Consider the following 14,938-nt stretch of genomic DNA (forward strand, 5'->3'; position numbering starts at 1 on the left):
TGACGTTGGGCCTCTTTCGCTGTTTGATTGGCCCTTCGGCTGATAATATCGGACGCGCTCGGACCGAAGCCGAAACGAAGTATAGCGAGCTCTCTCGAGCTCGCTATACTTCGTTTACTACGCAGCGCTGCAATCACGAGATTGCAGCGCTGCGTAGAGCACATAAAATGTTGTTTAGCAGACGAAGTTTCCCTTACACCAAAGCGTAAACTTCCTCAATTCATTTCCTAACTGCAATGCATCGAGAAATTCTAATAAAAGGAATTTATTCACCAATGCATTTCACAGTTCAACTAGCTACCAAAATTTATTATTAGAGCTTCATTTAATTTTTGAAAGGCTTAAAGCGAACTTTTTTTTTAATTCGAGGTTTTGCAAAACGATAGTAAATTCAAAATTGAAAAAAAAAATGATATTCTGCGAAGTCCTGTTTTTTATTACATTTATAATACAACCACTCCGACGCCAGTACCTTCAGCAGCTGGTGAGAATAAGGACCAAAAACGTGCCATAGGAAACGTATAGGCTCTTCTATTCTAATATCCTATTAAGTAATCAGTCAGGAGCACATTGAACACTTGGTAGGTGTTCTCATAATCCTCATCTGCAAACAGACTTTCCAAGCAACGCAACGAGTTCTGAGAAACACAGCAGCCAGTAGTAGGCAGCAGTTCATCGACATGTTATCTTGCTATGAGTTTCTTTCCTCGTTTTCGTGCTGTACAGATCCGTTTCACAATAAGCTTTATGTGACTGAAAAGCTCCTGGTATCTTTCAAACGCAAAATTCACAGACGGTGCGAGTCAACTTCAAAGGACCTGGACCCTCGATGGTCACTGGAATGCTGACGAATTATTTTTCGAGGACAAGAAGGCATGCTGCTACAGAAAACCTTGGGCAAATATGTGAAACTTCGTCGCTACGTTCTGCCACAAACATATCCAAGCTACCTGCTCTAGGCTTCAACTGACGTGATTCATACATTTGATTAAAAAAGTATTAAGCGAAAACAGGCGGTTTTATAGACAACAAACAGTGTTGAAGATGGGGAAGCAACAACTCTAGAATTATCTATACTGCCTGACGACCTAAAAAAGACAGCGTTCTTCAGCGTTTTTATTGCATGATTCCGGAACTTTATTGGTTGCTGAGTGATAATAAGATGTTCCACACTCACCACGTATAGCTCTTCTTAAGCAGTCAGCGAGTATAGTTTAGGAGAAAACATACGTATCAGAGTCTAATCACAGCTCAGCTTGGAGTAGTTGAAGGGTATGCAACTGCAGGTTTTATACAACGTGATGTTTAAAATTCGTTCTTCGAAAGCCAGAGGTTGTTACAGAGATCGGTGAGTCACCTCTATCTCATCGCAAGTTGTGCAAAATGTATTTTTGTAATTACGCTCCGTTACACACCAGTGCGCGATGTGGCACTCACATAATTGCACTATCTTAAACATCTGCAGTAAAAACTGAGGCACGGGCAGCGTATACCAGGAAAAGCAGCTGCGATGTAAGTAAGCGAGCCAATTTCGGTGCTCTGATTGGCTTGTTTTTACACATGTCGGTCGCACCGTCTAACTTACGGGCAGAGAGAAAGAAGAATTGGAGGGCGAGGTTTGAGCAAACAGGCCTCAGCGATAAAACACTGTGAAAACGCGCTCATCAAAGCTCCGAAATTTGCCCGGTTAATTACCTCACGAGCTTTTTTGGGGTATAAGCTGCCCATGCCTACGTCTGCACTGTGATATTTAAGGTATAGTGTAGTTATGTGCGTGGCATATCATGCACTCGTGTTTTTCAGAACGTAATTGCAATAAAACGTTTTCCACAACCTGTGACGGGAAGGATGGAGGTGAACTACCTCTCCCTCTAACAACTGGTGGCTTTGAAACATATATATTTTTTTAATATCAAGCTTGACAGATTTGGCGAACACTCCTTAGCGATCCACGCACTAGCTTTTAGTCTGCTCCCTTATCTGCTTCGCCATAAGCATAGACAAATTTAGGAGCTGGCTAAAAACTAGTTTAGTGTTTTTGTTTAAACTCTTGCAGAGAAAGGGGTTCATGAAAAAAGGCGGTGTGACGGACATCTGTATAAAAGCTTGCGAAAAAAATATTGTAAGAAAAATCATGTGTTCTTCTGGCTGACTACGTCGTCGTTTATGGCTAGTGCGTAATAACATAACCGTCACGGTTGACTTCAGCGGACGCGCTCTGACTCGTGCTGGGGATTTGACAGTGACTGTAGACCGTTTCCTCACGAACCTATATATGCCTTACAAGAGGCCCCTTTCAAAATACTGCGTGAGTCGGCAGTTATGGAATCCCTGCACAATGGCGGACTTAAACCTCAACATCACGGCACACTTTGTGCGATTGGTGGAATTAGAAGGCAAAAACTCATCCACAAAAGAGTTGCTGAGCGCCATGACGTTGAATTTCCGATGCTGTTCAATAAACTTGATGGCTCCTATCGTTGGCCGCGCTACGACGTTTGCAATCTTATGCAGTGACTTGCACGTTCCATGATGTCAGTTTTTCCGCCATTGTGCAGTGGTTCTGACCTTCTAATATTCGGCACGTGACTTTAAAAACGGGTCTCTATATTCTGGGCGTATAGAATTTTTACCCTCCGTCGCATGGGCGCTGCCATCTTGGGATCACGTGACGCGGCTGCAGCAAGGTGGCTTCAATTTGTCGCTCCTCCCTCCCCTCCGGGTTCTGACGTCATCGTTCTATTTGTGCTTATCGTCACGTTTTAGCGCGCTTTTTTGCCTTGTTTTGTGAAGTGTCATCTGCTACTTATTTTTACTACTAACTTCTTGCCATCGTTATGTGCACAACTTCGGCACTTGTTTTTATAACAGGTTTTGACTATTTGCACCGTCGGCGTACCGGATAACTGAGAAGACAGGAATCAGCGTTAACACTGGCGCACATGGACTATGTAGATGACTTCGATACTCATGGGGGATAATAGGCCAATTATTTATGACCACGCGAATTTACTGAATTGTTAGCGGCTAAATGATAGTATCACAATAACAAGCGCAAATGCAAAGAGTCACTGTGTGTTTCTTAAAAGCATCGTGCTCTGCCTTCATAACAAATCCAATACAGATGTTTTTTTATTATATGGGAGAATCATTTAGGCGGTATAAACATTCCCTTGATCTGTTTATTTTTGAATTTAAAGAAACTAGAGACCGTGCTCGGTCTCATGTTTGGAGTCTTTAAAATTTCTTAAGATATCCAATTCAATAATTTATTTATATACATAGGGAAGGGCATCCCGGGTGAAAAACCTGTCAATGACAAATTGTGAGCGCCTGACAAAAGCGCCCGAGATACGCAAAATACGATGCCGAAAAGAAGCCATCTGCATAAAAATCGCTCCAGTGCTGCGTTGTGAATGCCGGATTTACTCTCGATGACGCTCATAATAGAACACGTTTCTGTTCAAACAAATAAATATCCGTCTACCCATGAAGTGGTGCCTGGCATTTGACTTGAGCCAAGTTTTCTGGCGGTCAATTCTCTTATCGCAAATTATACTGACTGCAAACGTCAGACTTCAATTGACGGGTTTCTCCCTTATATTCTCGTTGCGCGGTAAGGAAATGTCAATATAAAAAATAGTTTCCCGAGGCCAGCATTGTAAGATGCTGCTAATGAATACTTTACTAAAGTATTAACTTTTTTACTTTACTTCACTTAAGTATTCATTATTATTAGAATGCAATTAATTGCAAACGCGCAAGCGAGCTGGACAAGAATGATGAAAAAATGATGAATACGTATTCATTAGTTGATAAAAACTTCACATTTATTGTATTTTGGAATGCACAAGTTTATATGCCCAAAACATATATCTGATTTTTTTAGACCTTTCAAACAATTCCAAGGTTCTTCGTACTGAAACAACAGAAACAATTAAAATGAATTAAAACAATTTATGTTGAACTTTGTGCTTATAGAGTTGCTTCTTGTGGTAAAAGGTATTTTTCACTAAGATTTCTTTGACTAAAAAAAGTTGTATTTCTTAAATACGTTCGTGTATAAACTTATATTTTATCTATATAATTAATGTTATAAAATTTATTGTAAAAGAAGTTATCATAAACCAAACCAAGTAAAATATCGTCAAAAGCGCCAGATTGTATATCTTGTTCCAAAAATAATAAGAAACAAACCTACATTTGTATAAGCATCTTGTACTTCTACTGTAGTTGAAAAAGTAACGTAAAAGGTGTCTTTGCTGTGCGGAGGGCATAAGAGCCTGACGAAACGGCCGATTAGGCTCCCTGTAACGATAGCCCAAATACCCCAATCCACCTTTGGTTCTTCAAAAGTAAAAATACTTGAGAACTCCAAAATATGCCGCGAAAACTGTTTCCAGTTTCCTCCTAGTGAACATTTTTTCATTATATATTGTAAGGAAGACATATCTTTCTCAGGAGCCGGAAATTGTGTTCTGTGGAGCTAGGCTCTCATAAGTCATGGTCACATAGAAACCTCGGCGAGCATATATAACCTGCCAATGTCCTTCAAAAAGTGTTTTTTTTTTCTTTTCGGATTACGCACACGGGCACGAGTGTATGGCTTTGGGAAGTTCACTCTATGCTTGAGTTATAGCACAAACGAAATATTTAACTTTGTATATGCTGTAGACCTCTCTGATGTAAACGTTTGGCGATTGGGACGTCGATTAGAATTTTTTAACGCATCGGTTAAGCTGCCAGTTGTCAGACTTTGGTTCTTATTTGGCTCAGCTACGCAGTGCGGGAATCACATTTACAATAAATCTGGAAGCGTTAAATATTGAATGTTTATTTCAACATTTGTTTGGGCACAAAAGCGCTCTGCACTTTATCGGGAGAATTCACTGGCAGCCACAGCTGAGTCCGCGGGTGCTTAGTGCGTGCTAATGGCAAACTCTCGCAATCTTTTCTTTAGCTTGCATTTGATGTCAAGAGAGCTGCTCTTAGCACACTATTCGCTCTTTATCGCGTAAGTTGAGACATGGTAGCACCACCGTGTAAATAGTCCCTAACCACTTCCGGTTCTGAGCTAGACGGAGGGTTTCGCAGTATTTGCGAAATCAATTATACACGCTTTCTTCTGGAAATTACAACTTATAGCACTGTCAGACTTAATTCACTCGTATGATAAAAGAATGTTCAGTAAGACATTAGGAACAATACGTGTACCGGAAGTGTCCCGGGGCTCCTCAATATATGGCGCCACTGAGTTTGTTGCCAAACAAAAAAGGGGCGAAAGACTGTGAGCTCCTGAGCAGGCGCTGTGAACAACGCACTCAAATATGACACATAGAAGTTTAAAGCCTACCTAATCATCTTCTGCCGGTTAGGAAACCGGTTCCCAGTATTTCTCTCTCCCTTCCCTTTCGCACACTTTTCACCTCCCCTCCCAACAAGAGCGGGTCTCCGAGTCTCCACTGAAAACAGGAGGGTCTTCTTCTTTCTCAAGTGGAAAGAAGGAATAGGAGGAGTTCCCACCTATCTGGTTTCTCGTCGGCCTTTGATGATGCGCCGGATGATCCGCGTCGAGCGCGGGCTTCCTGCTTTCCGCAATCCTTGGGGTCTGGTGAGCACTGCCAGTCAAAGTGCGACGGAAGGCAACTGGCGCGTGCAGCGCAATCTTAACTTGTATCCGACCACAGCGTAACCCTGGAACGAGCATCTTTTTGCTTTTTCTGTTGCACAATAACCTCTCATCTTTTTGCGAAGAAATTGCGAAGTTCCCACCACGAATGCGCTGAACCCAAACTACGTTTTGGCTTTGGAAGCGCAATCTATTCTTCGGAAAGAGCGCGGGAAGCGATACTCGCCCCAAAGCACTTGCGTTGACCAAGGGAGGCGCGGGAGCTCAGAGGGGGTCTAAAGCCAAGTGCTTGAAGCTGAACCAATCGTGCATTGGCGGTTATCAGGTATTCTAGGCCAAGAGGGCGGAATAGCGGCGATCACCTTCGCCCTGCGGCCGACAGTGGTCCCACGTTTTATGCATTTATGTTACTAGGTACACTGTAAAACCGTTTCCCTGAAAATGACGGGAAATGTCTTCGCAGCTCTATTTCCAAGCTTTTGAACGTCAGAATGATGGTGTTTTCTGACTTATTTCATCATCATCCCGTTGAGCCTTTCAATGCTAGAAATAGAACGGTGATTATCAAAATTAGTCTATACTGCATAGAGGTCAAGCGACGTCAAGGCGAGGTTCAAAAGAGTGGAATCCCGAGATCAGGGGAAAAAGAGGGACACAGGCTACAACCTTAGTTGTTGCTTGTGTCATCCATTCTTGTTTCTTGGTGCCAGGTTTCCACGACGTATTGAGTCCAACAGCTTGCCTGTATCTCTTGTGTCATTCCTGTCAATATAAGGTTGTCAGGACCATGCAATATTTCATAAAATAAGCTGCAAAACGTTGAAATCAGTTTTTAGATATTTATTGCTCACACTGGATGAAACCTGTACTACAAAATTCACATATAACTTGCGGCTTGCTGTGTGGTCTCACGAAGGGCATGCGCCAGAAGCATCGCTTGTTCCCTTTCCCCTTCTTTTTGCACGTCTCGTCTTTTAAGGTTTTAGTTTTTTTACCTTAGGTGTTAAGCACTAAAAAAAGCCATGGACCATTCCTGAAAATCAAAACACAATTGTATACCATGATTAGATACATATAGGACACTGGGAAGGTGCAGGATGCATGCAATGGCCCCATACCTCACTTAATGAGCGTTATCAAAAACCACTAAATCAGTCAGTTTCAGAAATATTTTAAGCATAGCGGGGTGCAAAAGTTGCCACTTTTTCTACAGGCACATGGCTGGCAAGCTGAAAACACAGATAATAAAACAGAAAAAAACAACAAAACAAAGCATGTGTTTCCATATATTTCAGCGTAACTGACTTTTGTGGTTTGCGACAAAGCCGAGCCTGTCTCTTATTGCAACTAAGTATGTTTATTTTTAGTAAACTAATAAAAACACGCAATAATTAGCCGCAACATGCCACAAGAAACATTGTGATAGTGGCCGCCAAACCAGATAAACTAATGCCAGCATTCGAGGTGTGTTAATGCAATCTTTCATTATACAAAATTATGGACAATCTAAAACAGTGGTCTCAAACTCATTTGAGTGTGGGAACCAAATAGCCGACCACCGAAAGGTCGAGGGAAAGGGGGGAAGGGGAGAGGAGGAGGGATGGGTAAAGAAATTTGTTAGAGAAGGCACCTTGTGCTCTATGCTTTTAGTAACTTGCAAGTTTGACAGTGACATTTTTAGTTGCCATTCTTCTGTTGCGGTCTTTTTGGCCCGTCCTTGATGCGATTTAAACGTACTGGCAAGTAGTGTAGTTGCTTACCACGTACTGGTAAGCAAGTACACTGTGGTTCCCGTTGCCTACTTCACTCGGAAATTATTCAAGCTTAACATGTCTCGAAATAAACTCTTCATTCGACAATAAACCATACATAAACATTCAGTTGTTAGTCAGCGCTCGTTCCGTCCACTTTTTCTACTCGTCTTTCTGGTTGTTGGGCTATCTTGTCGCCTCTATCTCAAACTAAATATATATCACACGCTGCAGCTTATCATTAGACGAGAGCGCTTATCATTAGACGAAGATATTCTCAGATATATGGACCCAGCCACAAGGACCTTGAACCAAGTGTGTGCCTCTACAGTACTAAAGCAGGGGTAACACTGGTTGTGCATCGTACAAAAGAACCGGCGTTCACTCCAGACACGATGAAAAATAAAATCGACTAACGCGTCTCAAGGGTGTTGGAAGCACGATGTTTTAGCTCTATATGTGTGTCTGTGTGTGCTTTAAGACGTGTCTGCCGGTAGTTTTTGTATGACCAGTGTGACGGGGCCGTCATATACACGTGATGCCTCATGCAGTGGCTTCAGACTCACTTTTATGCGATATACGAGCAGCCTGACTCACTCATCCTTGTCTTTCTAATTTCCCGCACCGCTCCTGTCGTTAATCCACAGAAGGATCGGGGTCTGGGCCGCGATCTGGATCGGAATCCTGGCGTTCCTCGTCGTAGACTCCCTGAACGACCCCCGGCGACTCGTGTCGGTCGCCGGCGCCGTGGTGCTCATCTTCCTGGGCTATGTCTTCTCCAAACATAGGCAAGAGGTGAGCTTTCTTTTTAACTTCACTAAAGCCTCCGTCACAGTGCTAATATGTCATACAATGTTGTGTATGCAGATATGTTCTGACTATACGTCTGTATGAAGTCAATATACTTAAGGCGCGTCTGCAAAAAAAAAAAAAATTGTCATCGCGTCAGCACCGAACACTGTGCCTTTTGTATCATGTATGACCAGATATGACTCTGGCTTAAAAGGGCTAAAATTTGCCAGAGTCCTTTTGCTAAAATTCTCATGAACATGCAGTGTTGAAATTGGTGAGATTGCTGTAAATCTCAATAACATACTTGATTTGGTTCGAAATAAAACGTCCCATTTTATGTCGCACGACTACCCGCGGACGTCGAGCAAAATGTCCTTAAAAATAAAATCTTTAGCTTCGCCGATTGGCTGAGAGAAGTAAACTTGTTCATTTTTTTCGTGTTTCACAAAACCTACCATTCCTTTTTGCATAACAATTACTGTCAATCCCTGTCTCATATAAATTTTGCGTCGTTACGGCAACTTGAAAATAAATCCTTCATTCACTGGAACAAATACATTTCGAAATTCCCCGCTTCCCTTATACGTTAAAGGAGCTGTGCAACGATATTCAGTTGGAATGTTTTTTACTTTACACGAGCTTACTGGCGCACCTGGGACTCAAGGATACTCACACGCAACGCCATTGGCCAAGGAACTCTTTTGTTGCGGTGTAATTTCAAGGACAAAAGCGATCAATTGCATTCAATCTCTCCTTTGCAAAATTTGATGACGTAACTCGGGGATCGCAGTACACCCAAGTGACGATATTTGAATGCGGTTCATAGATTGGACCCGAGCATTGCGTGGGCACTCGACTTGGGCTCGTGACAATTGCTACCTCGAGAAGCATTCGGGTTGTGACCCGTGTCCAATCGCTGCAACGACGACAACAGCCGAGCCATAACAATGTCTGCAACTCAGCGCGTGTCCTGCGCTTTGCCAACCCCAGCGCGTGGCTATGATCAACACTGGCGGCATATAATCGGCTCCAGCTCACGTGGCCGCTTATTCTGGCTGCGAGTTGAGGGGGTGAACGGTGCTCGTTTTTCTTAAATTTGTTTCTGGGACTTCTATTGCGTGGGGTGAAAAACGAACGCGTGTTTCATAGGTCATTAACGTTAGGGATCCGTTTTAAGCGGTATTTGTGCACAGTACAAAAATTGTTGCGTTGCTCCTTTAAGGACTGGATCGAATTCTCTCCCCAAAAAAACGTACTTAAAACTGACAACGAAAAGTACAGTAATTTTGTTCGGGGTGAACCTCATAAGTGTTTTGCCTGAGTCGAAATATTTATTCTATATCACTTACTGCTATTTTCGTTTACTTGTCTTTTTTATATTACCTCATATTATGTGTAATGCTAATAATTAACCCCAGTGTAATTCGGCAACCCTCACTGCTGATTTCTTGTACTAGATCCCCTTCATGTAAGGTACACTTCATTGAAGTACCTTTAAAGGTTAATAAACGAAAACGAACTGAACTATAAATAAATGCACCTTTGGAAAACTCTTCTTGAAACTGTTTTTAGGAGAGCAGCGCTGTGCATATATGGCGCTCTCGTCTCTGAGAATAAAAGTACCCCCAAAAGAATACGAGCTGAAACACCGGAAATGTCCTTTGTGTGCGTCTGCGGTTCCCAAAATCTCTTTACCCCTCCATTTGCCGAATAATTCAAGAACTTTACCTTCGCATCCCGTTTCTAATTAAAACCACAGCTTTCCAAAAAAAAAAAAAAGAATAAAGGCAGGTACTCTAAGGAGGCGGGAAGGACCGTTTCATAATGTTCGTAATAGTAGAAACGAACATGCAGTTTTCCTGTCCATTAAATTTAATTATTGGGTCGAGCCTCTGGCCTTACAAATATGAGAATATATATTCCCCCACACAAGTTTTGTGCCGTGCTGCCCAAGGTGCGTAATTTGCGCGAGCAATCGAAGTTCATTTACGTAATCGTGGCCGTTTATCTCGATACGCTGTACTAAAAAAAAAAAAAAAAAAAAAAAACTTTTTTCCAGAAAATATTTTTTTTTAATTGTTTGCGCACAGAGAGACCTAGATGAGGGTCTTATCATCTTCGTTTTTGCACTGCCATCCTCGCGTCTGTTCCACGGGTGGAAATTTCAGCGCACCTCCTCGCTTCACACGTGTTTCATAGTTTTATAATATTGACTGAGTTAGTAATTTTGCAGTTTTTATTGGAAACCATTATCGCTATTTTCATCAATTTACGAAGTTAGCGAACAAATTCAAGACAATTACCCTGCTTATCGTAACAATTAGCCCGTATGTTATGTTCTCCTGGCCATGTAACTCACCTGCGCAAACCGCTATAAGTGCATTTCACGGGCTTGAAAAAATTTTTTCATATTAAAACCAGTCACCTGTTCTATGTTCACTATGACATTACCTTGCTTTGTAATTTTCCGACGTATACTTTATCATTTGGCATTAAAACGCGGTACTCTAATACAAGATTGCTGCCTCTTTTGATGCATGACACAAAACACAAAACTGCATTTCTTCGTAGCGTTATTGTGCCCGAATCGCTCAAAGAATTCGCTTTCAACGATGCATATCACCTAATTTCAATATTGTGCCGCGTATTGCGCAGATCAGAGATGGCAAAATTTCTTTTAAAATGAATTAAATTATATTACCAATTACTTTCCCAACAACTGCACAAATGTAATTAAATTACATTACAAATTACCGCAGACTAACGGTAATGACGTTGCATTACAATTACTCTCCTAAAGTACTGATATTACTTTAAAGTTACTTTGACATTACTTTTGAATACCTTGAGTCAGTAATTTGCGCTCATTTTATTTACCGGATACACCACCACAGTGTTTAAAAAACAAGTCCTCGTTTGCTCACACAGCGCCTGTGCAGGAACCAGACCCGGGAGAAGCGAGGCGCTGCGCATATGCAGTGCTGAGAGCAGCGCCACCGCAGTGATATGACCAAAAACTCAGATCTTCATTAGTTGCCTCAAACTGAACCATACTGAACAGTGGTTTTGCTGGCGTACACGACATAAGTGTTAAACATGATAAGTATAACTTCTTTAGATGTGACTCAGAAAGGCAATCGACTCATCGAATTCGCTGTTCATTCAACAGTGAAGGTTCTTATTAAAATGGTGATATGTTTCCGTCTTCCTGATTTAGAAGTTGTAGTCCGTGTCAGTTTGGTAAGTCGGGAAATGGCAGCTCATTCCTACAAGGAGTCGTCACGTGAAACGTTTCCCTTGCGCATTAGACGCAATCTAAATCTATACCTCCGAGAGCACTATACTCGGCGATAACTTTTCTTAGCAATGCAGTGGAGAGGAGGAGAGCCCGCGCTCATCTTTATTCAGCGCTCAAAATGGGAAAGGAAACGCGTGCCTGTACCCTCCACTGCATTCCCAATAGAAGTTGTCGCCAAGTATAGTTGACGTATTCTCGGTCATTTCTTTGAAGGAGCATATTTCCGAAACACCCGAAGAGTCAAATTTTTGCGCATTGTCACAGAAGGGGCCCGGATAATTGCTAAGCAGAAGTTTCGCCAGCTGGAGAATGGCGCGAGCTTCCCTAAATTTCATACTTTCCCAACAAGCCGGGGGGGGGGGGGGGGGGGGCGATGTCTGCTTTTAGGCTTATTTCCGAATAAACTTCCCAAGGGAAGGCAGCGAGGCATACCGCGAGCGACACCTGTTTTGCTCGAGGACGCACGAAACGTTCTGGGGCTTTGACGAGGCATTTGGAATTAACTATTTTCATTCCGGTCGCTTTTTGTTCACAATGGTCGAAGCTTACGGTTTGACCTAGTTTGACGAAAGTACAAGATCTGTTTGTCCTCTGCTCTCAGTTTTTAAATTATGTTTAACTCACTGGTGATGTGCTCGTCGCCTTGTAGCTTATGAGCCGTTCATTCCTAAGCTGACACACTGTCAGCTTAGGGCTGAACGGTGAAAGCTACATGTTTGTTGGAGCAGGCACACGCCTATCGTTGATCACGTAACCACGCTCTCGTTCATACCCACGCGCAGAGAAAGGAACGGGACACGTGATTAAAAGAAGGTGTCTGATTGGTCGTGCTTAGCTTGCAGCTCCCACTGCACTGTCAGCTTAGTGATGAGCGAAGTATAGTATCGTCGTGATGACGCGACACCGTGAATCTGTCGTGCCTAGAGTTGGTAAGCCGCTGCCTTCCAGCGATGTCCACACGCAAGCTTTCCACGTTCGGCTTTCCAGCCCTCCTTTGTGCGTCTGTCCAGCTCTTCGTACAAGGCTTTGCGCTCAGGTAGCCGTCGATTATATCTTCTGATGCTCTTTCACAACATTTCACCATGCAAAATGATGATCTCTTCTTTCTTAAAGCTTGCAAACGAATTCTCTAATTTATGACAAAAGTAATTTTTAAAAAAATGGGTAATTTTCACGAAAATACTGCCTGAAAGTAATGCATTATATTACTAAATTACTAGCCTACAGAAGTAATTCATTACATTACTCATTACTCCAAAAAGTAATTTAATTACTGTAATCCGATTACAGTAATGTCATTACTGCCATCTCTGGCGCAGATCAACTGGTACCAGGTGATGTGGGCTGTCCTCCTCCAGTTCCTGTTAGGCCTCATTGTGCTCCGCTGGCCACTTGGCCGAGAGGCGCTCCAGTGTTTCGGCGACAAGGTCAAGAGCTTTCTAGACTTCACGTTCGCTGGCTCCACCTTTGTGTTTGGCTATTTGGCCAAAGGCTTCAACCTGACCGAGGCTCTCGGAGACCTAGTCAAGCCACAGAACGCAAATTCGTCGCTCCAGAACGTCACCGAAGTTGCCCCGCCGTCGATTGAGAATTTGCCTCCACTATTTGTCTTCCAGGTAAGCCTATACCCTCTCGTGAATATACACCAAAGCGCTGGTTACAGACGAATCACGTGAGGTGTGTGAAATGCGCGTGCGCAGCAACCGGATTCATGTAAAGGAAAGCGAACTGCGCATGCGCCGTGCTTATAAAGCAGCCTCACCGTAGTGGTGTAACGTAAAAGCCACGCGTTGGCTGTGAGGAGGCATTCACATTTGTTCGCGTCATCGCGAGCTGTGGTTAATGTGACTTACAGTCTGCGAATAACAGCAGCTTTTAAGATGTGAAACAAATCTTTTGAAAGCTTGGAGGCAGCCCTCATTGATCAACAGTGGCGCACGCATCTATGACGGCCATTAAATACTCGGTATAGCAGAAGACGGACAAAATGTATGCGCGAGTGACTCCCGTCAAGTATTCTACCTTAACGTAAAAAAAAAAAGAAACCTTCAATAAGATTATGGTTAAAAAAAAAAAGAAACAGCTAGGCTTTTCTCACAAGCATTCCGATTTATTCATAAATAAAATTTCCACGTGCACCAAGCGGATCAGGAACCGCAACCTTCAGTTTTTCAACACTTGAATATCTTGCTGGCAAGACTTCGCCTGTCTTTCGACGTACCAGGAACTAATAGACAGGTCTAGTATGTTGGCCAAATTATATATACCTGCCTTTTAGTTTCATAGAACTCCGGCACAGTTTTCTTCAAATTAAGATTATTTTTTTTTCAAGTGAAGCCTGATATGTGCTATTTTTTGTTACGTTTAGCGAGAAAAGTGATTTTTTTTTTACGCGTCTAATCACTCTGCGCACGCTAACTCAATCTCCATGAAATATATCTAGAATGCGGGCATGTGTTTCACTTCTGAAAATATTGACAACAAAAGCAGTATTTTTCACCCTGAATTGTACTTAGATTCATCCAGAAAACATGTATTGAGCGACTCTCGTACATGTTCACTGAGTCGACAGGGCGCGCTCCTCCGCGTCAAGCGTCAGAGCTCTCAGTAGCAATGGTGAGCGAACTTGTGAGAGTATTTGTAATGACGCTTTTATTCTGAACACCTCCCGAGTATATAATACGCTTTCAGCACTAATATTCTACGTCGCACCCGCGGGGAGCATGTCAAACATTTCTATAAAGCTCTAAAAATATGTTTACTAAAGTTCTAATTAGTAATTGTTACGAGAGAGTTGAAAAAGTGGTGTAATAGCCTTGTTGCATAACCAAATTTTTAATATCTGTTTTAACGCGGAAGTAAGTTTGTACCTCGCTCTGCGAGTTTGCATTTTATGGTTTTCAAGTTTGAATTTACAGAGTTTGTAACTTGTCGGGTTTTCTAACATGTAAATTGGATTTCGTCAGTAAGTTTCTAGGTTATGAAACTCATGTTTTTGTCGGAAGCTTGCTTGTGCTTCATCCGATGTATAAATAATAACGAAATTCCTATCCAATGCAACAGTCTCCCGCCCACAAATACACACGTGCTTGTGCGGGTGGTTCTGGTGTTTTAGCAATAAACATATGAACGTATTTCGATAAACCTAACGGCAGGGCACTCACGCAGTGGAATAATTTTTGAATTCACTATGAGTGTATTGAACCACGGAACAAAGAAAGCAAAATGTATTCCATATTATAATCCTCGTTTCAGTGTGAATTGGGATGTAGTTGATAATGTCTTTCATTCCAAGCTTGAACTTCTATCGCTTAGGCTGGCTCTCAATCCCCTCTTAGAACCCTCGGCCGGTGCTTGCTATATGCTTTCATGATGGGGATGACACGGGTGGTTTTGACGGTAACTAACCCTGTTAAGGGCTAAACAGGCAAGGCGGCAGTAGCTACGCTCCCGGTGCACCATTCAAAT

General features: G+C 42.4%; 1 protein-coding gene across 1 annotated transcript in view; it reads left to right on the forward strand.

Moving 5' to 3' along the window:
* The window catches only part of LOC8029760 (sodium/nucleoside cotransporter 2), an 85,672-nt gene that overhangs the window by 41,623 nt on the left and 29,111 nt on the right, over positions 1-14,938 (forward strand). Inside the window, exons 4-5 of the mRNA XM_040214906.3 lie at positions 8,028-8,175; positions 12,790-13,086. Of these exons, the coding sequence (XP_040070840.1) occupies positions 8,028-8,175; positions 12,790-13,086 (445 nt within the window). The remainder of the gene's footprint in view (positions 1-8,027; positions 8,176-12,789; positions 13,087-14,938) is intronic.

Source organism: Ixodes scapularis, unplaced genomic scaffold (assembly GCF_016920785.2).
Source record: "Ixodes scapularis isolate PalLabHiFi unplaced genomic scaffold, ASM1692078v2 PGA_scaffold5__190_contigs__length_132052651, whole genome shotgun sequence".
NCBI classification, from domain to species: domain Eukaryota; kingdom Metazoa; phylum Arthropoda; class Arachnida; order Ixodida; family Ixodidae; genus Ixodes; species Ixodes scapularis.